General features: G+C 56.2%; 2 protein-coding genes across 3 annotated transcripts in view; one reads left to right on the plus strand and one right to left on the minus strand.

Annotated features, from left to right (window-relative positions):
• The first annotated feature begins 278 nt into the window (after nt 1–278).
• On the plus strand, nt 279–6,139 carry UCN (urocortin). Its single transcript, XM_084829578.1, has one exon. It carries the CDS (start codon nt 5,250–5,252, stop codon nt 5,634–5,636), a length of 387 nt encoding a protein of 128 aa, XP_084685704.1. The 5' UTR covers nt 279–5,249; the 3' UTR covers nt 5,637–6,139.
• A 1,008-nt stretch (nt 6,140–7,147) lies between these two features.
• TRIM54 (tripartite motif containing 54) overlaps nt 7,148–23,686 on the minus strand; it is a 29,395-nt gene continuing 12,856 nt past the window's right edge. Inside the window, exons 2-10 of one of the 2 annotated variants that reach the window (XM_084837187.1) lie at nt 15,271–15,443; nt 13,780–13,951; nt 13,083–13,178; nt 12,673–12,906; nt 12,401–12,423; nt 11,142–11,266; nt 9,528–9,635; nt 7,862–7,912; nt 7,148–7,312 (exon numbers count right to left, since the gene is read on the minus strand). In XM_084837187.1, the coding sequence (XP_084693313.1) occupies nt 7,299–7,312; nt 7,862–7,912; nt 9,528–9,635; nt 11,142–11,266; nt 12,401–12,423; nt 12,673–12,906; nt 13,083–13,178; nt 13,780–13,951; nt 15,271–15,443 (996 nt within the window). In that variant the 3' untranslated portion in view covers nt 7,148–7,298. Of the gene's footprint in view, nt 7,313–7,802; nt 7,913–9,527; nt 9,636–11,141; nt 11,267–12,400; nt 12,424–12,672; nt 12,907–13,082; nt 13,179–13,779; nt 13,952–15,270; nt 15,444–23,686 lie in introns of those variants that run through there. The other variant, XM_084837268.1, reaches the window with a different exon arrangement.

Consider the following 23,686-nt stretch of genomic DNA (forward strand, 5'->3'; position numbering starts at 1 on the left):
TAGGATTTTAAATAGCTCAGCTGGAATACTGTCATCTCTGCTAGCTTTGTTGTTAGTAATGCTTCCTAAGGCCCACTTGACTTCACTCTCGAGGATGTCCGGCTCAAGTTCAGTGACCGCACTATCATGGCTATCAGGGACATTCAGATCTTTCCTGTATAGTTCTTCTGTGTATTCTTGCCACCTCTTCTTAATCTCCTCTGCTTCTGTTAGGTCCCTGCCTTCTTTGTCCTTTATCATGCCCGTCTTTGCACAAAACGTTCCCTTGAGATCTCCAATTTTCTTGAAGAGATCTCTAGTCTTTCCCATTCTGTTGTTTTCCTCGATTTCTTTGCATTGTTCATTTAAGAAGGCCTTCTTGTCTCTCCTTGCTATTCTCTGGAACTCTGCATTCAGTTGGATATATCTTCCCCTTTCTCCCTTGCTTTTCTCTTCCCTTCTTTCCTCAGCTCCTTGTAAAGCCTCATCAGACAGCCACTTGGCTTTCTTGCATTTCTTTTTCTTTGGGATGGATTTCGTTGCTGCCTCCTGAACAATGTTACAGACCTCCGTCCATAGTTCCTCAGGCACTCTGTCTATCAGGTCTAATCCCTGAAATCTATTCCTCACCTCCACTGTATATTCATAAGGGACATGATTTAGCTCATACCTGAATGGTTTAGTGGTTTTCCCTACGTTCTTCAATTTAAGCTGAAATTTTGCAAGAAGCAGCTCATGATCTGAGCCACAGTCAGCTCCAGGTCTTGTTTTGACTGACTGTATAGAGCTTCTCCATCTTTGGCTGCAAAGGACATAATCAACCTGATTTCGATATTGACCATCTGGTGATGTCCATGCGTAGAGTCGCCTCTTGTGCTGTTGGAAAAGAGTGTTTGCTATGATCAGCGTGTTCTCCTGGCAAAACTCTATTAGCCTTTGTCCTGCTTCATTTTGTACACCAAGGCCATGCCTGCCCATTATCCTGGTGATTTCGTGACTTCCTACTATAGCATTCCAATCCCCTATGATGAAGAGGACATCTTTTTTTGGTGTTAGTTCTAGGAGGTGTTGTAGGTCTTCATAGAACCGATCAACCTCAGCTTCTTCGGCATCAGTGGTTGGGGCATAGACTTGAATTACTGTGATGTTGAATGGTTTGCCTTGGATTCGTACTGAGATCATTCTATCATTTTTAAGATTGTAGCCCAGTACTGCTTTTCCCACCCTTTTGTTGACTATGAGTGCTACTCCATTTCTTCTAGGGGATTCTTGCCCACAATAGTAGATATGATGGTCACCTGAATTAAATTCGCCCATGCCTGTCCATTTTAGTTCACTGATTCCCAAGATGGCAATGTTCAATCTTGCCATCTTATGTTTGACCACCTCCAGCTTACCTTGATTCATTGATCTGACATTCCAGATTCCTAAACAATATTGTTCTTTACAGCATCGGATTTTCTTTTCACCACCAGACACATCCACAGCTGAGTGTCCTTTCGGCTTTGGCCCAGCTGCTTCACTCTTTCTGGCGCTACTTGGAAATACCCTCTGCTCTTCCCCAGTAATATATTGGACACCTTCCGACCTGAGGGGCTCATCTTCCGGCGTCATCTCTTTTAGCCTTGTGATACGTTCCACGGGGTTTTCTTGGCAAGAATCCTGGAGTGGGTTGCCATTTCCTTCTCCAGTGGACCACATTTTGTCAGAACTCTCTGCCATGACCTGTCCATCTTGGGTGGCCCTGCACGGCATAGCTTATGGCTTCACTGAGTTACGCAAGCCCCTTCGCCACAACAAGGCAGTGATCCATGAAGGGGAATATCATACTGCCCCTATACAAATCTATGGTGTGACCACACTTGGAATACTGTGTACAGTTCTGGTCACCGCACCTAAAAAGAGCTTCGGCTATTGGGCGGTACAGAAATTAGATAGATAGATAGATAGATGATTGATAGATAGATAGATGATTGATAGATAGATAGATACTGTAGAGCTGGACAAGTCAGAAAAGGGCAATCAAAATGATCAAGGGGCTGGAGCATCTCCCCTCTGAGAGAAGGTTACAACAGCTGGGATTATTTAGCTTGGGAAAAAGGAGGGTCAGGGGAGACAGGATATTGGTCTACAAAATAATGCATGGTGTGGAGAATGTGGATAGGGTGACATTTTTCTCCCTCTCTCAAAATACTAGAACCCAATGGGGTCATCCTGTGAAGCTGATTGGTGGGAGATTCGGGACAGGTAAAGAAGGATTTCTTCACATGGCGCATAGTTAAACTATGGAACTCGCTACCACAGGGTGCAGTGACAGCCACCAATTTGGATGGCTTTAAAAGGGCGTTGGACAAAGTCCTGGAGGAAAAGGCCATCAATGGCTGCTAAGTCTTGATGGCCATGTGCTACCTCCAGTACCAGAGGCAGTGAGCCTATGTGCACCAGTTGCTGGGGAACATGGGTAGGAGGGTGCTCTTGCACTCATGTCCTGCTTGTGGGTTTCTGGCCGACAACTGGTTGGCCACTGTGTGAACAGAATGCTGGACTGGATGGGCCCTTGGCCTGATCCAGCATGGCTCTTCTTATGTTCTTATCACGGCAACCCCCGACCAGGGGTTGCATATTTATAATGGCAGATGGCATGCGCTGCAGTGCCCCAGGGTTTAATTAACCCATGATGGGCTGTCATGTCCGAACCAGGTCACTTTCTACAACGTTACTTAATGTTTTATTGTCACATGCATTTGACTACTTCCAATTCCAATGAGATTAAAACTTAAAATTCCAATGAGATTAAAACTGTTAGTGGGTGGTTCATCTGCCCGGCTAGGTGATACTCAACCTGTTCTGGAGGGGGTTGCACTCCCCCTAAAGGATCAGGTTTGTAGTTTGGGGGTGCTCTTGGATCCAGAAGTGTCACTTGAGGCACAGGTGAACTCAATGGCATGGAGCACTTTTTATCAGCTTAGGCTGGTATACCAACTACGCCCTTATCTGGCTTTTATCAGCTTAGGCTGGATGCCCTTATCCATGCTCTGATAACTTCTCGTCTGGATTACTGCAATGTGTTATACGTGGGGCTGCCTTTGAAAACGGTCCGGAAACTTCAGCTGGCCCAAAATAGGGCAGCAAGATTGTTAAGAGGGACTGGCCTGCGAGCTCATATTACGCCAGTACTTTTCCAGCTGCACTGGCTGCCAGTCCACTTCCGGGCCCGATTCAAAGTGCTGGTGTTAACATTCAAAGCCCTTAACGGCTTGGGGCCAGGTTACCTGAAGGATCGCCTCCTCCCATATGTGCCTGCCCGGACCTTAAGATCATCCTCAGCGGCCCTTCTCCGTGAGCCCCTGCCAAAGGAAGTGAGGCGGGTGGCTACTAGAAGGGCTTTTTCTGCCTTGGCACCCTGGATGTGGAATGAGCTCCCTAGTGACGCTCACCTGGTACCTACGTTAAATTCTTTCTGGCACCAGGTGAAGACCTTTTTATTTTCCCAGGGATTTTAGCAGTTTAGCTTTCTAGACTTTTAGCTTTGCTGTTTTAAATCTGTATTTTAAATCCCTGCATTGCTGCTAAGTTTTATTCTGGTTGTATTGTTATACTGTGGTTTTAATGTTTTATATACTTTATATTGTTTTATTGTGTGCTCTTTGGTTTTGATTTTTGTGAACCGCTATTGGGCAGTATAGAAAATAAAATAAAAAATAATAATAGAAAATAAAATACACACACAGAGAAAGGCTTACGGTTAACATGAAGGTCATCCCATGAAGGTGATTGGTGGGAGATTCAGGGCAGATAAAGGGAACTCCTTTACACAGCACATAAACTACAGTATTGGCTACCAGAAGATGTAGTGATGGCCACGAACTTGGATGGCTTTAAAGGGGGTTTGCTAAGTTCCTGGAGGAGGCAATCCATAGCTACTAGGCTTGAGAGTTATGTGCTACCTCCAGCACCAGAGGCAGTGTGCTTGTGTACACCAGTTCCTGGGGACTATGGGTGGGAGGGTGCTGTTGCGCTCATGCTCTGCTTGTGGGTTGACAGCGGGTTGCCCACTGTGTGGACAGAATGCTGGACTAGGTGACCCTTGGTGTGATCCAGCTCGGATCGTCTTACATTCTCCTGTGATGCCTGGAGCCTCTGTCTGCCGGCCCTGTGCCCCCCCCCCCCAGACCTTGCTGGACCAGGGTCAGCAGTGGAGGTGGGTGGCTGCGATTTCAGTGGGGCTATAAATCCATTCTGGGTTTCAATCAGAACCAGCCAGAACTTTAAAGGGGCTATCCAAGGTACTGAACCCTATCCTCAAAATAGGTTCAGCACCCTGGATAGCTCCTTTAGAGTTCTGGCTGAAGCCCAGAGTGGATTCACCACCTCGCCGAAATCAGAGCCACCGGCTCCTTCGCGGGCCAGCACGAGCACGTTTGAGGGGGCTTATTTCCCGGCGGCTTTCGGCACTGGTGCCTCCCACGCCCGAGCAGCAGCTGAGGTGGGGCGGCGCCGTCCCGCTTCCGCCCCCCCCCCCCCGGCCCGTCCACCGCCGCCTCCCGCAGGCTCCGCCGGCGTCGAAAGCGGCAGCACCTCGGACAGAGGCGCGGAGCTCGCCTTCGGAGGGTCGCCTGGGCGCAGCGGGGGCGCGGCGAGATCGGGGGCTGGGCGGGGCACCCGGGCGTCCAGAAGGGGCCTCCGGAGAGTTCTGCACGTCGGCTGGGGAGGCCGCGGGGGGGCGGAGCTCAGCCGCGAGACCGCTGAAAGGCGCCGGTTTTCAGCAGGAGCGGGCGGCGGGGCAGGGCGCTGGAAAGGGCGCGCGGCGGCCCCTCTGCCGCCCGCCCGCCCGCCCCCAGGAGGGACCGCCGGGCTGCGTCCGCTCCGTCGGCAATCAGCCCATGTCCCGCGCTGACGTCACTGGAGCTCCCGGGCGGCTCTACATACAGATCCCGCCAGCGGCTCCCGCGTCCTTCTCCCCGGTTCGGCAAGGACACGCCGCGCCTGGTGAGTGACTCCGTCCCCGTCGTGCCAGGACGGAGGGAGCCGCGAGGGAACGCTCGGGTCGGCCGAGGCTCCCCGCGCGGGCCCGTTTCCCTGCGGCTGCCTGCCCGGCGTCGTCCTCTGCGGGCGGGCAGTGCGGAGAGGGGCAGTTCCCCGGGGGCCTCTCGGAGCCCGGTCAGCTCCTCTCCGCCTCAGGGCTGCTCGGCCCGTCGGGGCGCGGCAGCCTCTCTCTGCCCCGCCCGACTTCCCGGTGTCTCCCGCTCCAGGCTCACGAGCGCCCCAGCATGAGGACGCCCGCCCTGGTGGCCTCGCTCCTGCTGCTCGCCCAGCTGTGCCGAGGGGTTCAGCCCGCTCCGGACCTCGCCGGCAGCGCAGAGCGCGACCCGCGGCTGCGGCTGCTCCCTGCGGACGGCGCCGCCCCCTGGCCGCTGCCTGCTCCTGGCCCCGACGCGGCGGCGCTGCCGGTGCGCTCCGTGCGCCGGGCGGCTCCGGACGGGGCGCTGCGCCGCCGCCTGGCCGAGCTGAGCGGCCGCCCGAAGCGCTACCAGCCGCCGCTCTCCATCGACCTCACCTTCCACCTGCTCCGCCGCCTGATGGAGGTCGCCCGGAGGCAGAGCCTGGCGGCCCAGGCGGAGGACAACCGCCGCCTCCTGGAGTCGGCGGGCAAGTGAGGCAGCGCCAAGGCTCTGCGAGCCAGCCGAGCACCTGCGCAGCCCGGCCTCCCTCGCCGCGGCTGCCCGAAGCGGGCCCTCCCCGCGGCCGGCCAGGAGGCGAGGGAGCCGGGCGCTCGTCTCGGACACAGCCTCTTGGGAGGCAAGCCGCGCCCTGGGGCCGGGCCGGGGCTGCCTCCTGCGCTGCCCCTGGCGCCCGGAGCTGCGGGGCCCGGGGCCTCGGGCCGGAGGAGCCCGCAGGCCGGGCCGGTCAGGGGCCTTCCGGTCAGGCCGAAGCACCCTGGCCCGTCGGAGCCCCGCGGCCGTCTGGGGCCCAAAACCCGCCACGTCCAGCCTTCGATGCGCTCGGTGGCCCACCCGCTGCCGCCGGGAGAAGCCCGCCGGCGGGCAGGGTCTCCCCTCCCGTCGCGCGCCCAGCCACGGGTGTTCAAGGCGGGCTGAAGCCGCGCTTGGGGGAGCAGGGGCGCGGGGGCCACAGGGCGGCGGGGGCGCCCTTCTCCGAAAACGCCGAGGCGGCGGCGAACGCCAGACACGGTCAGGAGAGCTCCCCGGGCGCTCCCCGCCCCCTTCGCACGCAGCCCGACGCGGGAGACCTTCCGCCACGCCCGCCTCCCCTTGCCATGCCCGGGGCTCCCGGCGCACCTTCCCGCCTCGCCCCGCGAGCTTGGCCGGCAGGAGGGGGCGCCGCTGCCCGCCCCTGCACAGCGCACTCGCCTCCTCGCGGACTCCTCCGGCCGCTTGGCGCCCGGCAAAGCCGGAGCGAGCCCCGAGGCGCCGCTCTCCCTCTGCCCCTCGCTCGACGGCAGCGGCTCGGGCGCGCCTGGGTCCTCCCAAGCGGGGAGCCGGTGGGCCCGTCTGGCCCGGCCCGGCGAAGAGATGCCTGCGGAGCCCCGCTCCATTGCCGGGTCGGGTCCCTGCTCCCAATGGCGGCGCCGTCCTCCAGGAGCCATGAAAGGGCGGCATCAGGGGGCTGGAGGGGGAGAGGGCAGTGTCTTCCGCTCTGCTGGGCGAGGAGGCCCACTGCTGCTGCTGCTGCTGCTGCAGGAGGCTCGTGCTGAGGGGAGCCGCTAGGCTGAGCGGGGCATGGGCGATCCCACAGGCTTGGCACCCAGGGGGCTGCCGGGGGCGCGGGGCGCCATTGGGCCGCCTTGGGTCCTGCGCCTGCCCTGGCCGAGCTTGGACGAGAGCCCACTTGGGCCGCTGGGAGCCCCTCCGCGGGGCAGGCTGCCTCCTGCTGGGCCCTTCGCCTCCCCCGCCTAGCTGGGTGGGGGCTGAGCAGAGAGAAAGGGGCTGGGGGGCATCCGCCCTTCAGGCCAGCAATAGCCACGGGGCAGCCCACATGCCTCGCCTGCCTTCCACGCTGTGCTTCCGGGCGGGGCACTGCCCCTCGCACCGCCGCCGCCGCTGCCCTGCCTGCGGCAACCCGAGCGCACCTTCCTTGGCCATGAGTGAGGGCTCCGTGCTGCCCCCTGCAGCTGGAGCCCCAGTGAAGAAGCATCTCGACTCGCAGGGCAAAGACTAGCAAAGAAGACCCAACTTTATTCTCTCCCCTGATCAAAAAGCCAACGCGAGGGGCGGGGCGGGGCGGGCGGAGATCAGCGCAGGGGGTGCAGGCGCGAGCTTTGGCGAGCCGGGCCGGGCCTGCTGCCTCCATGGAGCCTCTCAGTGCTGAACGGCTGCGAGAGAGGAGAGGCACAGTTAGCGTGGCTGGCGGGCCGGGACGCCTGACAGCTCGCCCAGGCACAGCCGCTGAGCACACAGCGCAGCGGCTGCCCGGAGGCAGGGCTCCTGGACTCCCTGCCGACGCTGGTGGCGGGAAGCCCCCCTGGCAGGACAGCCCTCCAAGCCGCCCCCCTCCTCAAGCGCCAGTGACTTGACACGTCTAAGGGGCGACTGGCCGTGGGGGGCAGTGCTGGGAAAACGGCTCCTGGGAAGACCAACAGCCACACAGCACCCAGGAGGGAGGCCGGGTCCAGGTCCGTCAATGCCGAGGAAGAGCGCAGGCTCCTGCTGCTCGGAGGAAGAGCGCGGGCTCCCGCTCCTCAGGGACAGGCAATAGGCGAGACACACTTGGGTCCTCAGCCTGAATCTGCCCTCCACACCCACCCCGAAGGCACCTCTGCCGATGGCTCTCGCCCCTTCTCGTGCTAGGGGAGGGCCACCGGCAGTGATGCCAGGCGGCGGTCGGGCCGAGTGCTGCTAGGCGGGTGGCACAGGGCGCTTACCGTGGGAGCCACTGGCCGGCTTTGGCCTGATCCGAGGCAGGTCCACTCCCTCTGTGGAGAGAAATAGAGGCGTGAGGTCAGAGGTTCTCTCCTGAGCCCCACACTGAGGACCCCCGCATCAGGCAGAGCAGGAGAGGTCAGGCAGGGGTGCAGAGATGGGGTGAGCTTCCACTGGGAATCCCCATCCTCTGCTCCGACTTGGGTTCCTGCATCGAGCGGGGGCTGGACTCGATGGCCTTGTAGGCCCCTTCCACCCTGCTGTTCTATGATCCTATGATCCCTGTCCCCGTCACAAAGTATGACTGTAACGCCGTGTTGATGGAAAATTTACTGTATTGTCTGTGAGTGTTATTCATTATCATCTCTGTGTGCCAACTGGAAGTGTGGAGGGATGGCTTCTGTACACATCTAGAGCGAGCTTTGAGTGCCAAAATGCGTTCTTCAAACAGAGGCACAGGAACTTGCCACAGGTGGGATGCTTAAGCCTTGGCAGGGAAAAGCTGTTCATCTCCCATGTGAATTGCTTCTGAAGTTGGCTGTAAGCCTGCTTGCATTGGGAAGGCCCTTCTGGAGTTATAGGCAGGAGCTCCTGGTTTAGTCCAGCTCCACAGATGTTTCTTTAAGACAAGGAACTAGAGCTCATGCTGGGTGGAGTGTTATCAATAGTGAGATTTTGACCTGGTTAAGCAAGAGAAGCCTACCAGACGAGACTGTCTAAATATAAGATCTCACTGATGGCTGTTTTCTTGGTTGAGAGGAATAAGAAATTTAAGTTTAATTTTAACAAGAATGTGCTAGCCACTATTTCAAATCTGCTTCTAATGATCCTAACTGTATTGTATGTAGTAATGTGTCTTGCTTGTTTTATCATTGCCTAGTTTTGTTATTCTCCGATACTGTTTGAGCTATAAATATATATTTTGTGGTACTACTTTGTGTTATCTGCTTGAAGGGTGCTTCAGGGACCATAATGCATACATTAATTCTTGAAGCCCCAAACACTCAGCTGGGATGTATAAATCTGTTGCTGTGTGGGGTCTATGCATATAGCTGCACTCTTTTTTCTTGTCAGGTGAGTCACAGACACACCTGTTCAGGTAGGAAGAACAAGCTAGCCAGATGGAGTGGCAATAATGCACCTATCTCCCCCACACTTACAGGTGAGCCAATGGATAACAAGCATATTCAGAAATGTTCCTTCTCATTGGCTCCTAAGGAAACTTTTAATGGGGGTTGGGCCAAAGCCAAGCCCAGGCAAGGTCACCCCTTCCCTCACTCTCTCCCCCAGACTGGGAGTGGATGTTACGTCCACCCCATCTGGGGCTGCGGGTTATGAGTTTGTGATCCTGACTGGCTGGTGGGCTGCTCAGTTGCACCTGGCTGTTCACCCTTGGAATCAAAGCCACAAGGGCCGTTCTGATGTTCTTGGGGGGGGGGGGATTTCATTCCCTCGAGTCTGTCGGTGACTTTCCCCTTCCCCCATGTTGCTATAAAATCAGTTCCAAGCTCTCTAGGCAACTGTGAGGAGGGGAGGCTGTTTCAGGGTTCTTGGTCCAACGGAGTGAGCAGGAGGTTGAGCCCTCTGGAGCTCCTCAGTGGACAGAGGCTCCCACCAGCCATGGCCAGAACTAGTCCCTCCCATCTCTCACTTGTAGCCTCCACTCACCTTCTGTCCCCTCAGGGGCGCCTGGCCCTTCCAGGGGGCCCTCCTCTCCGGCTTCACCAGCCCCCTCTGGGCTAAGTCCTTCAGGCTCAGCATCCTCCCGGGCAGTATCTGAGAGGCAGTGGGGAGAGAGAGCCGCTTGTGAGGAAGGAGGTGGTGGCCTTTCGGCTTTCACCTCCCCAGAATTTCTTTGGGGGACTTTATCTGCACCAACTCCCCCCACCTCCCACATCATTTTAGGAATCTAGATCATGTTTTGCTTTGACTTGGACTCCTGCCCTGAGCAGGGGGTTGGACTCGATGGTCTTATAGGCCCCTTCCAACCCCACTATTCTATGATTCATGTCCTTCCTCATCAGACTTGGTCTAAGCTACTCTATGTATTTACAAATCCAACTTTCAGAAGGCAGCTAAGAATATACAGCCTTCACAGGAAGCAACCCACATGTTCTCCCCTTTCCTTGCAATGAAGGTGCTCCAGGAACCAGATCATCCTTCCAAGCCTACATGGCTTTTTTTATGATGGGGCAACCACATGGCACACAGGAGTCCAAATGTGGCTGCAACATGGATTTGCATTAGAGGGTTACATAGAATCATAGAATAGTAGGGTTGGAAGGGGCCTACAAAGCCATCGAGTCCAACCCCCAATTGGTACAATAAAGTACAATACCAGACATTTTATTTTCTATCTCTTTCCTAGTATTCTTTGGAATGGATTTCCCCTTTCCACAGCCATTGTGCACTAGGTCAATATTCTTTAGTGAGATATCCACATAGCCCCAAGATCCCTTTCCTGGTCAGTCGCCAGCATCACAGAGCCCATCAGCACATATGTGAAGTTAGGCATGTTTTTGCTCCAACATGCATCTCTTTATACTTACATACCCTGAACCTCATTTGCCATTTTAATGCCCCTTCACAAGGTTTCAAGGGGTCCCCTTGTAGCTTTTTGCAATTTGCTGGGAATTCTACCAACCTGAGCAATTTGGTGTCACCCACAAACTTGGCCACTTTCCTGCTCATCCAGATCATTTATAACCAAGTCAAGGAGCACCAGTCCTAATAAAGTTCCTGGGAGGACCCTTTGCATTCCTCCCTTCCAATGCAAGAGCTACAGTGCTAAAGTTGGTTACTTTATAAGGAGGCCCCTGTACCCTAAAGTAAGCTTTGACTACACCATATCATATATTGCCATGCTTCAGGGACTGCCTCTTGAAGGTAAACAATTATCTCCAGCCCCAAACCATCATGATACGCGGTGGTCCCAAGGATAGTTTGGGGTGCATATAAACTAGGTCCTTATTTAGTTTATTGATCAAGCTCTGTTCCACACTTCCACGCAAATCAGGAACTGGGAACAAGGAACCACCTTTGGTGTTTGGCAAGAGCTGCCCGTTTCTTCCTGCCTCTACTAACTTCCTGTTCTTTAGCCAGTTACCAGTTCATATGAGGACTCATCCTTTTATGCCATGACTGCAAAGTTTTCTCAGGTGCCTTTGGTGAGTGATTTTGTCAACAGCTTTCTGGAAGTCCAAGTACATAACATGCTAGCAGCTGCTACCAACATCCCCACCCCCACCACCTGCCAGCATCCTCCAGTCTGGCTGACCCCACCTGCATGGAATCCAATTGTTCTTAGCATTTCAGCCACATGGTCCACGTTGACAGAAAAGTGGTCCATGTTTTCGTAGCCAGACTCTGGCCGGCTGCTCATGGATACCTTGGACATGTCTGTGATTCTGTGGAGAGACAGGATCCCCTGGCTGAGTCTGTCCTCTGGGCAGGCTCCCATTTCACTTCTGCCCACTGGAAAACCAGAGATGGATGGTAGTGGCTGGCCAGAGATGCCTCCCTCCTGCCAAAGCAGGAATGCGTGGGTGATGGCTCAAGGCCGTCCCTGTCCCCTCCCAGTGAGTCAGGAATTCAAGAAAGCAGGCAAAAAGAGCTGCCAAACCTTCCCCACCTTGGAGAAAAGGGCCCTTGGCCTAAAAGTGCCCAACCCCGAGGCCAGGGAAATGCCCATCCCACCTGCCCACCGCAGGCAGCTTCTTCTCTTGGCTCCCCTTTGCTGCTTTTGGCTGCCTCCAGAGGGATGTGTGAGGCCCACATGGTCCAGAGGGACAGCAGGGAAGCAGCGGGGCCACCTGAGCCTTGGCTAGGCCTACATGACAAGAATATCTGTCTGTCTGTCTATGACACACATTTCCAAAATAAAAATAAATATTTTGCTGTGGTTGATTCACGTCTTTGTCCCCACTGGTAACAGGGAGCATGTGACTCCCTTGTTACGGTATCTTCACTGGCTACTATTCTGTTTCTGGGCACAACTCAAGGGGCCATTAGGACCTATAAAGACCCTTTGAATGGTAAGTCACCTTGGGTGCCCCGCTTGGACTGAAAAGCAACTCATACATTTATACATACATAAAAAGAAATAAACAGAGCCTTCAGCCCAGGAAGGAAAGGTAAATTTTGTTTCCTTATTTGCTGGCGTCTGTGCTGAAGAGTTCTCTGTGACGCCCCAGTTGGCTTCTAGAATTCTGAGCATGACCTGGTCCGTTATTGTCATCTCACCTGCAGAACGTGGTCTGCACACGAAGTCTGATCCCAGAAAGACACCCCCCCCCGAGGACCAAGCAGTGTGGGGAAGGGTCCATCAGGTGGAGGTCACCTGCTCAGGTGAACCTGGGAGGGATGGACAGTAGCCTTGGTGGGTCAAGGGATGGAGCATAGAGGGAGGGACCTTGGTGCCCAGGGGGCTGCTCCCCACCATCAGTCTGGCCCACTCTGCCTGGGGTGAAGTTGGGGGCTCCCAGAAAAGGAGCCTGGCTAATGGGCAAAGCCCACTCCTTGCTCACAGTCCTGCAACTCACTTTTTGATCAGCTCCTTCGACTGCTGCAGGGAGAGAGAGAGAGAGAGAGAGAGAGAGGGAGGAGGGAGGGAGGGAGGGGGGGGTTCAGCCTCAGCTGTAGCGAAGAAGTGAGGTGTTGACTCCCACATGCTGCACTGCCTGGGGCAGGCCCCTGCTGCCTCCCACCCCCGCCCCCAGACTGGAGCTGGCCCACGCCACCGCGACCTCTGCTCCCTGGCTCCCATCTGGCTCCAGGTTCCGCCCCGCCCTGCCCCGCCCCTGCCCTTATGCACCTGGAGGTAGACAGCCATCTGGGGCTCTTCCATGGACTGGATGGCTGACTCAACCAGCTTGGAGGAGACCTCGAGGTGGTCGCCATACTGGCGGATGAGCCCCCGCACCCGCTGGACCTTCTCCTCCTGCTCCTGCCCGATCTCCTGCAGCAGCTCCTTCTTGCGCTCTTCCAGGATGCCGCACAAGGAGTCGAAGTGCAGGCAGAGGTGCTGCTTCTGGCGCCGCGAGTTCTCCTGCCGGGAGAGGGGAGGGGCGCTTGCTATCTGCCGCAGCTGTCGGGGTCGAGCTCGGGGGCACAGGGCCTGCCCCCAATGCCCCCCACTTGCTGCAGAGAGGCAGGGAGGGAACTGGGTGCCTTGGAGGGGGAGGCCCCTCTGAGGCCCGGGGGGTCGGGCCCCCGCTGCCTCACCTCGATGGTCTTGCAGATTTCCTCCATCTGAGTGACGACGGCCTGAACACGGTCATTCCCTGCCACCAACATGGCGATGCCATCACTCAGCTCCCCCTGCAGGGACAGCGACTTCCTCACCCGTCGGCCACGGAGTCCAAGTTCGGATCCCCAAGGGCAGCCCAGCCCAAGGCATCAAGCAGACGGTGGGGGCGGGGCTCCCCCACCAGCTCAGTATGCTGGGGCCTCCAGGAGCCCGGCACAGTCCCTCTGGAGATCAGCCTGGGGCAGGAGGCTTGGTGCAGAGCAATGCCAGCCCCCCCCCCCCCCGAGAGACCCCGTCCTGCCCGGTGAGGAGCCCTGCGTGGGGCAGCCACAGGAGGAGTAAGGTGCAGCTTGGGCGGGGAGGAGGGAGGAGCAGCCCCACTGCTGGCCAGGCTGCTGGTCCCGGATGGGCCGCAGGCCACAGTCGGGCGGCGGCAGGCCTCCCTCTCCGGCTGGCCCCAAGGCCCAGGCGCCTCTCCCCACCTGACTCCCCATGTGTTCCGGGGCTTGCCGGGCTCCAGCACCAGCAGCAACCTGCTCGCAGCTGGGCCCTGGGCACCAGCGACCGCAGCCCCCCTGCACTGGCCCGGGGCAGGGCAGTGCCCGCTCCCCCGTGGAGGCCGCCCCTGGCCCAGCTGCCTGGGCCAGGGGGGGGGGCGGGCTGCCTCCGTACCTTCTGGCGCGTGTAGATGCTGCTCAGGGGTGCCACTTCGCAGTCCTTGTGCGCCCCAAAGACCTTGCACATGGAGCAGGTGGGGGCCTCGCAGCTCAGGCAGTAGATGTTGATCTTCTCGTCCTCATGTTCCTCGCACCTCAGCTGCTGCTCCGCCTTGGCACGGAGGGGCCTGGCCGCGCGCGGGGAAGGCGCAGGCGTGGGCCAGGCATGCCACAGCCTGCGCCCGGCTTCCGGACCCGCTGGGACAGGGGCAGGGCGCCGTCTGCCCACCACTGCCCCGCCGGCGCTGCACCACCCAAGCGCAGACCGCCGCGCTTCCGCCCCTCGGTGTGGCGAGGGAGACCTGGGGGCCGGGAGGGCCTGCTTGGGCAGGGGCCTGGGCAGGGCCTGTGGTGGCCAGGTGGAGGTGCCCAGCGCTTTGGTGCCCCGCAGCCCCTGGCCTTTGGGGCCCTTCCTTTGGCCAGCAGAAGCAGAACAGCTTTTGTGGAACCAGTGAACCCCAGCAAAGCTCCGCTCGCGGGGTTCAGCGACTGAAGAATTCCACCTTTGCCGGCGCAGAGCTTTCTGCACAACGTCGCGGTTTCATGCTGGTTCATAAAGCCCCAAAGAGGTTTGAACCCGGAGAGCCCAAAGGGGCTTAACAGACCCGCCGCGGTGCCCGCCATCTCTCTGAGCAGCGCCCACCCGTGCAGATGTTATGGGAAACAGCTAACCCCGGATCTGCCGCACGGCAGGGGAGCGGGCCTCCCCCTCCTCGAAGGGCAAGGGCGGCACAGGCCAGGCGCGGGGCTCTCGCGTCCCCCGTGCGGGTTTGCGCCGAAGCTGGTCGCTGCCCCCCGGAGCCCCGCGGAGGCGGCGGGCGGGGCCGGAGCCCGGCCTGGCCGGGGCGCGGGTGGCCGCCCGCCCTTCGGGGCTCTGCCGCGAGGCAGCGGGCGCGGCCGGGACTACCTGCCGCAGGGCTGGAGGGCTGTCCGGCTTCCCCGGGCGGAGGGGGCGTCGAGCCGCCGCGGACTGCCAGCACACCGGGCTCCCCGAAGCAGCGGCCCCCCCCCGCCCCACCCCGCCCGACGCGGCTGCGCGCGCCCCGTCCAGGCTGCGGGGGGCTCCTCAGCGGGGCACCGCGGCGGCCCCTCCCCGGCGCCTCCCGTCTCCCGGGGGGAGGTCTCCCGGAGCGCGGACGGGCCCGAGCGGCGCCGGCTCCCCCAGCCCCTGCGCGACCGCCGCTGCGCTCGGAGGAGGCGGGAGCCCGAGGGGCGGCCGGCGGCGCCGCGTCCCCCTGCCCCCAGGGGCGCGGCGCCGGCTCGACGGGCCCTGGCAGGGCGGGCGAGGCGCCCGGGGCGGGGCCCGACGGCGATTGCGGGGCGGCGAGGCGGGCCGGAGGCTCCCCCGGAGGCGGCCCGCTGAGGGGCGCGGGGCGCGTCGCGGCTGCCCACCCGCCAGCACAGCGCTGCGGCAGGGCTCGGGGCCCGCCGCCCGGCTGCCGCTTACCGGGAGGATTCCTGCTTGTAGATGTCAATGATGTTTTCCACCAGGAGGTTGCGCTGCAGGCCGTAAACTCCGTGCCGGTCCAGCACCACCTCGTGCCGGCAGGATGGGCACCGGAACCGGCCTCCGGAGGACACCGAGGTGGGCCCGCGTGATTGCCACAGGGGGTTGGAGGCCTGGGGGCGGAGGTGCCGTGGTCGGTCCCCGCTGGAGGGAGGCCCGGCCTGCCCCACGCGGCCCGCCCGCCCCGCGCAGCTGAGCTCCCGTCGCTGGCTCGTCGCGGCAGGCTCCGCGCGGACGGGCCCTGCTCCGAAGGGGGCACCCGGGGCAGTCGCGGGGGCGGCGCAAGACGCCGGCGAGCGACGGGGAGGGGGCGTCGGGAGTTGCGAGATCTTCGGGAGAATTCCGAAGGCCGGTCGGATGCCCCCTCCCATCCCCCATCCCCTGACGCAAAGGGTTTGCACCGGGGGGGCCACGAACCTCACCCGGCAATGGCCCAACCAAGCCAGGACTGGCCCCGGACTCTCCTGCCCCACCCGCCATCTGAGTAAGGCTCTGAGGCAGCCTCCTCCGGCCTGGCTTCCCCGGACTATTGGACGACAACTCCCAACATCCCTGACTGTTGGCCATGCTGGCTGGGGCTGATGGGAGCTGGAGTGCAACACACCTGGTGCCGAGAGGCTGTGCTCAAGGGGCGCCTGGGCCCGCCGCGCAGCTCAGCTGAAGAGGCCAACGGCCGCCACCCCTCCGCGCGGACACCCCAACGTCCTGCTGCGGTAAATCCAAAGGCTCCTGCGACTGCTGCCGCCTCCAGGAGCCCCTTCTTGAGCCCAGGCAGGAAGTCTGCTAGGTGGCAGCGGGAGAAAGGCGAGCGGGACCCCCCCGATTCTGCCTTGCGACTGCCTGACACTGCCTGCTTGGACAGTGGCCCCCTCCCAGAGGGGAGGGTTCCGTGAGAGGCGCCCAAAGGAAGACCCAGTGGGCCCTGCCCTCTGCCCAGCCCCAGCGGACGGAGCCCAAGCCTCCCCCAGCAGATCTTGGTGACGCGGCCTGGAGGCTTGCTCCCCTCCAGGCAGGATCAGGCCCTGGGCAAAGGCAGCTTTCCAGAGCCATGAGGGCAAATGATCCCCTTCCCCTTATGCGGCATAATCTACCCTCATGCACCCCCTCTTTTTCCTGTGAACTGCGGTCATGGGGACCCCCCCCCCAGCTTCTGATGACATGCCAATCCATCTGTCAACCAGGCAGTCAATTCCCTGCCTCACCAACAACTCTGCCCTGGGAATCCAGGTGCCATAAAAGAACAAGCACAGAGCCTCCAAAATCCTGCTATCACTGAGGTGTTCCCCAATCAGCCCCCCTTTTCCTGAGGAAGCTAAGGGGGAAGACTCCCCCAAGACCCCAGCCCCAAATGCCACCTTTATGGGAAGAAACACAGACCCGCCCTCCAGACAAGAAGCCTGCAGGAGGCCCTGAGAGCCAGTGGAGCACGCGCAGCAGCTCAGGCACCCTCCCCCCGCTCTCGCTTGCCTTGGCCCAGGGGAGGCTCTTGTCGGGGTGGAAACTGAGCCGATAGAACCCCAGAGCAGTTCTGATTCTGAGGGGGATCAGCAATCCGTGGGAGAGGAGCCAGCTCATCCCTCACAGGCACAGGAGCTGGCAGAGATTCCTCCTGCCGGCATTCCTGAGATAGAGAGTGACCCTGGCAATGAGCAAGTGCGGGAGGGGGGCTTGCTGGACACTCTATGCAGACGCAGGGAGCAACAAGCGATGGAGGGCGCAGAAAGGAGGCGTAGCGCCCGTTTGGCCCGCAAGTAACGGCCGCCTCCCATGGACCCAAGGGAAAGAGGGAGGCTCTCTCCCTAGCCCATAAGTTCAGGGTCTTCAAGTGACTCTCCTTCAAACGGGGATCACCTGCCTACTCGGAGCATAGGCTACTCTGCTGTTCATTGCTTAGTCGCTGGTGATTAGCATCTGAAAGAGTCATTAAGTTGTAAAAGGATTAAAGCCTTGAAAAGAAACCTTCAGTCTGTGTCTTGAGTTAGCTATTGGAGTCTACTGAAAGAGGCCGCCAGGGCGCCTCCTGACAGCTCTGCCCCCACCGCACCCCCGGCCTTCAGATAAAACCTGGCCTGGGAAGCATGACAGCTGCAAGTGTCACTGGAGCTCTCTGATATACACTGGGCTTTCTGCTGCTTGCACACAAGGCCCATTCCCAAATGGCGAACTGCCTGGCCCCTATTGGCTAGGCTACTCTCATGGCACAGCAGCATCTGATGTCCGACGGAGCCTTGGACCGGACAAAGAGTTGTTTGTGGCAACACAGGAGTCTCTGAAGCTTCACGATAAGGTCGGAGGCCACGTTTTGGCTAAATTGAAGACTGCCCAAGGGCCTCCCTTTCGCTTAAGGAGACATCTGAAGATGCGGCTTCCCTAGGAGGAGGTCTCAAGTGGGGTGCCACAGGGCTTGGTCCTACCTAGGCTTTTGTGGACACAAGACTCTTCGTTGGTTTTGGTGCAATAGACTAACACAACTTCCCCTCTGGAAATTGTTGCCATCTTGTGATGCTCTCCCTTAACTCCCTCTGGCCCTCTTGCTTACAATGCTCTCAAGCCAGTACAGAAAGGAAAGGTAAAATATATTGCTAAGCTATTTCCCTCAGTCTATTCCTGATATTAACTAAATATTATTCCGTCTTTTAACCAAGATTTAGAGTCATAGAATAGTAGGGTTGGAAGGGGCCTACAAGGCCGTCGAGTCCAACCCCCTGCTCAATGCAAGAGTCCAAGTCCGAGCATCCCTGACAGATGGCTGTCCAGCGTCGTCTTGAACGCCTCCAGTGTGGGAGAGCCCACCACCTCCCCAGGGAATGGGTTCCATTGTCGGATTGCTCTAACAGTCAGGAAGTTTTTCCTGATGTTCAGCCGGAATCTGGCTTCCTGTCACTTGAGCCCATTATTCCGTGTCCTGCACTCCGGCATGATTGAGAAGAGATCCTGGCCTTCCTCTCTGGAACAACCTTTCAAATACTTGAAAGGCACTATCATATCTTCCCTCAGTCTTCTCAAGGCTAAACATGCCCAGTTCTTTCAGTCTCTCCTCATAGGGCTTTGTTTCCAGTCCCCTGATCATCTTTGTTGCCCTCCTCTGAACCCTCTCCACTTTGTCTACATCCTTCTTAAAGTGTGGTGCCCAGAACTGGACACAGGACACCAGATGAGGCCTAACCAGTGCTGAGTAGAGGGGAACTAGTACTTCCCGGGATTTGGAAGCTATGCTTCTATGAATGCAGCCCAAAAGAGCATTGGCCTTTTTTGCAGCCACATCACATTGTTGGCTCACATTCAGCTTGTGATGGACAACAATTCCAAGATCCTTCTCGCTTGTCGTGTTGTTGAGCCACGTATCCCCCATCTTGTAACTGTGCATTTGGTTTCTTTTTCCTAGGTGCAGAACTTGGCATTTATCCCTATTAAATGTCATTCCGTTGTTTTCTGCCCAGCGCTCCAGTCTATCAAGATCACTTTGAATTTTGTTTCTGTCTTCCAAAGTAGTAGCTATCCCGCCCAATTTGGTGTCATCTGCAAATTTGATCAGCATTCCCTGCACGTCCTGTTCCAAGTCATTAATAAAAATGTTGAAGTGCACTGGGCCCAGGACTGAGCCCTGCGGTACCCCACTCATTACCTCTCCCCAGTTGGAGAAGGTCCCATTGATAAGCACTCTATGACTCCGATTCTGTAGCCAACTGTGGATCCACCGGATTGTTGTTTCATCAAGCCCACTTTGAGCTAGTTTGCTCATCAGGAGATCCTGGGGCACTTTGTGGAAAGCTTTGCTGAAGTCGAGGAATATTATGTCTACAACATTCCCACGGTCCACAAGGGAGGTTACTTGATGGCCTTGTAGGCCCCTTCCAAGTCTACTATTCTATGATTCTATGAATTCAGCCCAAAATAGCATTGGCCTTTTTTGTAGCCACATCACATTGTTGGCTCATATTCAGCTTGTGATCGACAACAATTTCAAGATTCTTCTCGCTTGTAGTGTTGTTGAGCCAAGTATCCCCCATCTTGTAACTGTGCATTTGGTTCATGGGGCACTTTGTCAAAAGCTTTGCTGAAGTCGAGGAATATTATGTCTACAACATTCCCACGGTCCACAAGGGAGGTTACTCGATGGCCATGTAGGCCCCTTCCAACCCTACTATTCTGTGACTATTCTATGATGTCTAAACCATTCCCACAGTCCACAAGGGAGGTGACTTGATCAAAAAATGAGATCAGATTCATCTGGCAGGATTTGTTCTTGACAAATCCATGTTGGCTTCGAGTAATCACTGCATTGTTTTCAACGTGCTTCCAGATAGATTGCTTTATCATCTGCTCCAGAATTTTCCCAGGGATTGATGTCAGACTGAGTGGTCTGTAGTTCCCAGGTTCCTCCTTTTTACCCTTTTTGAAGATAGGGACAACGTTCGCCCTCCTCCAGTCATCTGGCACTTCCCCCGTCCTCCATGATTTCTCAAAGAGAATAGACAGCGGTTCTGAGAGTTCTTCTGCCAGTTCCTTTATTACTCTAGGATGCAGTTCATCTGGCCCTGGAGATTTGAACTCAAAGTAATGAGGTGTTCCTTGACCATATGCCTATCGATCTCAAGCTGCAATCCTGCCCCTTCAGCCTGTACTTGGCCTTTGCCAGGGGGATCATAGACCCTCTTTTGGGAGAAGACTGAGCCAAAGTAGGAATTGAGCACCTCTGCCTTTGCTTTGTCATCTGTTATCGTTTTGCCATCCTGATTTAATAGCTGAACCACCATTTCTTTCCTCTGCCTTTTACTATGCACGTAGCTGAAGAAAGCCTTTTTGTTGTTTTTAGCATCCCTTGCTAACCTGAACTCATTCTCAGCTTTAGCCTTCCTGACGCCATCCCTGCAATTCTGTGCTATCTGCCCGTACTCTTCCTTTGTTACTTGGCCTTCTTTCCACTTCCTATATGTGTCCTTTTTTGTTTTCAGGTCATCCCTAAGCTTTTTGTGAAGCCACATTGGCTTCTTCTGTTGTCTTCCACCTTTTCTTCTTGTTGGAATGGTTTGTGATTGTGCCTTGAGAATTTCCTTTTTTAAAAGCTCCCACCCATCTTGGGCTCCTTTTCTTGTTCGCGTCACTTGCCATGGGACCTTACTGATCATTGTTCTGAGTTTATGAAAATCAGCTTTCCTAAAATCCAGGGTACGCGTTTGACTACACTCAGCTTTTTCTTCCCTTAGAACCAAGAACTCAAGTACAACACGGTCGCTTTCCCCCAGAATTCCTGTAACTGCTACTTAATCCACTAAGTCATCTCCGTTGGTTAGAGTCAAGTCAAGGATAGCCGATCCTCTAGTTCCTACCTCTACTTTCTGTAGGAGGAAGTTATCCGCCACACAAGTCAGGAATTTCCTGGAGGGGCCATGTTTTGCAGAATTTGTCTCCCAACAAATATCGGGGAAATTGAAGTCCCCCATTACTACTACATCATGCTTCCTTAAAACATTGGCTTTAAGAAAACTCTCTGGCAAAGACCCTGATGCTGGGAAAAACTGAAGGCAAAAGGAGAAGGGGACGGCAGAGTATGAGATGTCTAGATAGCATCACTGATGCAATGAATATGGACTTGAGCATGCTCTGGGAGACAGCGCAGGACAGGAAGGCCTGGCGTGCTATGGTCCATGGGGTCACGAAGAGTCGGACATGACTGAACGACTGAACAACAACAACACGCAAATCAGAGACCACCTCAAGCAACTCGGCCAGGGAGTCAGTCGTACAGCGGGGTGGACGGTACATGAGCAGGATCCCCAGACTGCCTTTCAGGGAGTCCCATACATGCACTCAACAAACTTGGTCTCCCAGAGAGGGGGTCTGGTGAAGACCAAGGACTCCTGGTAGATAACAGCCACTCCCCCTCCCCGATCCCCAGCCCTCAGCTGCTGTGCTTACAAAAATCCAGTTGGACGCATGGCCGCAAGAGTTGGAGCAGCGGCCTCAGCCAGCCACGTCTCCGTAATACATGCCAGGTCTGCACCCTCGTCCAAGATCATGTCGTGGATGAGGGATTTTTCTGGGTAACAGACCTGGCATTGCAGAGCAGCAAATGAAGGCCCGAAGATGGAGTCACGCCTCCCCAGCCATCCATTAGCTCTGGACAGGCCCAGAGCAGGGGACAGATACTATACATCTCCCCCTTGCTCCCCTTACCTGTCATGGCTGCCCCTAGCGCTCCGCCAGTGCCTGCCGCCCAGCCTCGGTATGTTCTGGCCCCCAACACTCCCCCACTGCCTCCATCAGGTGGACACATGCCCCCTCGCTCCCGCCTATCAGGCAGGCTACCCACCCCTAAAAACACAACAGACTCCCCCAGAAATTCAAAACAAAACAACAACAACAATTAAAAAATCCCCTTAAAAATAATGCCAGGCAGGAGTCCGGAGTAGTGATAGTGGTGGTGGCAGCTTCTCCTACAGGCCCTGGCTCTCCCCCTGGCATGAATAGAGGACAAAGCACAGGCTGTCCCAGTACAATCAGAAAGCTAGAAACCAAAATGGAATAGAGACTATGGAAGGAAAAGACTCCCGAGTGGTGGTGACCTGCAAGGTCTGTGCAATGTTTCTTTTCTTGCCTGAGATCAACATGTGCAACAAGTGCAAGTTGATTACACTGTTAGAAGAAAAGGTAAGAGGCCTGGAGCGGCGAGTGTCGACCCTTTGGGGAATAAAAGAACACAAAGAGTTCTTGGACAGAATGGTGGAACTACAGCAGCAAAGGGAAGACCAGAAGCTTGAAGAGCAACAGCAAGATGAGGCAGTGGGAAATGCTGAGGTGAGGAAAAATACAGAATACTCCTTGGAAAAGGGTGACAGTTAGGAGAAGAAGAACTATAAGCCACTCTGCACCAGTGGAGGCAGTGGAGCTGTGGAACCGATTCCAGGTGCTTGGAGATGAGACTGGAGGACAGCCTGCAGAGGAAGAATCACAGCAGACCCTGCAGGAGAGCGAGCAAGAGGCTGAAGGTCAGTCAAGCAGAGGCGATGAAACCAAGGCTTACAACAAGGAGAAGAGTGGTAGTAGTGGGAGACTCCTTGCTGCGTGGGATTGAGACCCAAGTATCTCGCAAAGACCCGTGGACTCACCATGTACGCTGTCTCCCGGGAGGACAGATTAGAGATGTGACTGTAGCCCAATAATCATTTTCAGAAACATGTAGGAAGAAAGCCAGACCGTGAAGCACATTGTCTTCGATGTCTAAATACTAATGCCCAGAGTATGGGAAACAAATAGAACGAACTTGGACTCTTAATACGGGAGGGAAATTATGACTTGATAGGTGTAGCTGAAACTTGGTGGGATGACTCTCATGACTGGAATACCGCAATTGAAGGATATAACTTGTTCAAAAAGAACAGAAGGAACAAAAAGGGAGGTGGAGTTGCACTATACATTAAAAATATTTATCCCTGCACAGAAATACAGGAGGATGAGCTTGGTAGCCCCATCGAGAGCATCTGGGTTAAAATAAATGGAACAAATAATAAAAGGAACATGGTGTTCGGAGTCTACTACCAGCCACCCAATCAAGGAGAAGACAAGGATGAAACTTTTGAAGAGCAAATAGCCAATGTTTCAAGGAAGCATGATGTAGTAGTAATGGGGGACTTCAATTTCCCCGATATTTGTTGGGAGACAAATTCTGCAAAACATGGCCCCTGCAGGAAATTCCTGACTTGTGTTGCTGATAATTTCCTCCTACAGAAAGTGGAGGAAGGAACTAGAGGATCGGCTATCCTTGACTTGATCCTAACCAACAGAGGTTACTTAGTAGATCAAGTAGCAGTTACAGGAACTCTGGGGGAAAGCGACCATTTTTTACTTGAGTTCTTGGTTCTAAGGGAAGCAAAAGCCGAATGTAGTCAAACACGTACCCTGGATTTTAGGAAAACTGATTTTAATAAACTCAGAACAATTATCAGTAAGGTCCCATGGCAAGTGACTCTAACGAGAAAAGGAGTCCAAGATGGGTAGGAGTTTTTTAAAAAGGAAATTCTCAAGGCACAATTACAAACAATTCCAGCAAGAAAAAATGGCAGAAGACAACAGAAGAAGCCAATGTGGCTTCACAAAAAGCTTAGAGATGACCTGAAAACAAAAAAGGACACATATAGGAAGTGGAAAGAAGGCCAAGTAACAAAGGAAGAGTACAGGCAGGTAGCACAGAATTGCAGGGATGGAGTCATAGAATCATAGAATAGTAGGGTTGGAAGGGGCCTACAAGGCCATCGAGTCCAACCCCCTGGTCAATGCAGGAATCCAAGTCAGAGCATCCCTGACAAATGGCTGTCCAGCCTCGTCTTCAAGGCCTCCAGTGTGGGAGAGCCCACCA

Source organism: Heloderma suspectum, chromosome 1 (genome assembly GCF_057233095.1).
Source record: "Heloderma suspectum isolate Gila_16-S chromosome 1, 16-S_ref, whole genome shotgun sequence".
In the NCBI taxonomy this organism is placed as follows: Eukaryota; Metazoa; Chordata; class Lepidosauria; order Squamata; family Helodermatidae; genus Heloderma; species Heloderma suspectum.

Excerpts from the sequence above, each read along its gene's own strand:
- UCN (XM_084829578.1), top strand. The coding sequence starts at position 5,250 with ATGAGGACGCCCGCCCTGGTGGCCTCGCTCCTGCTGCTCGCCCAGCTG.